Below are 230 nucleotides of genomic sequence, written 5' to 3' on the forward strand. Positions count from 1 at the left end.
CCGGTGTGGCGTGGGGGGGGTCTCTGCTTCGCGGTGGGAGGGGGTTCTCCGCATGCTGCACGGCTTGCCCCGCTCCAGGGCTGCATGGCACGCCTGCCCCCTCTCCCTCTCTCCGCAGCCGGCTGCTCTCGGCTCAGCCCGGCCCGACCCGCCCTCCCGGCCTCTCCCGCCGGACCCTCCTCCCAAGGTAACGCCCGGGCCGGGGTGGGGGTCCCGGGCAGCACCTCCCC

At 76.5% G+C, this 230-nt stretch overlaps 1 protein-coding gene across 1 annotated transcript in view; it reads left to right on the top strand.

The window, feature by feature from the left end:
- Window positions 1–230, top strand: part of ADAM15 (ADAM metallopeptidase domain 15) — a gene marked incomplete at its 5' end in the record, with an annotated part of 9,894 nt that overhangs the window by 4,086 nt on the left and 5,578 nt on the right. Inside the window, 1 exon segment of the mRNA XM_019474123.1 lies at window positions 119–187. Coding sequence (XP_019329668.1) covers window positions 119–187 — 69 coding nt within the window.

The sequence above is a fragment of the Aptenodytes forsteri genome, unplaced genomic scaffold, assembly GCF_000699145.1.
Source record: "Aptenodytes forsteri isolate BGI_AS27 unplaced genomic scaffold, ASM69914v1 Scaffold617, whole genome shotgun sequence".
In the NCBI taxonomy this organism is placed as follows: Eukaryota; Metazoa; Chordata; class Aves; order Sphenisciformes; family Spheniscidae; genus Aptenodytes; species Aptenodytes forsteri.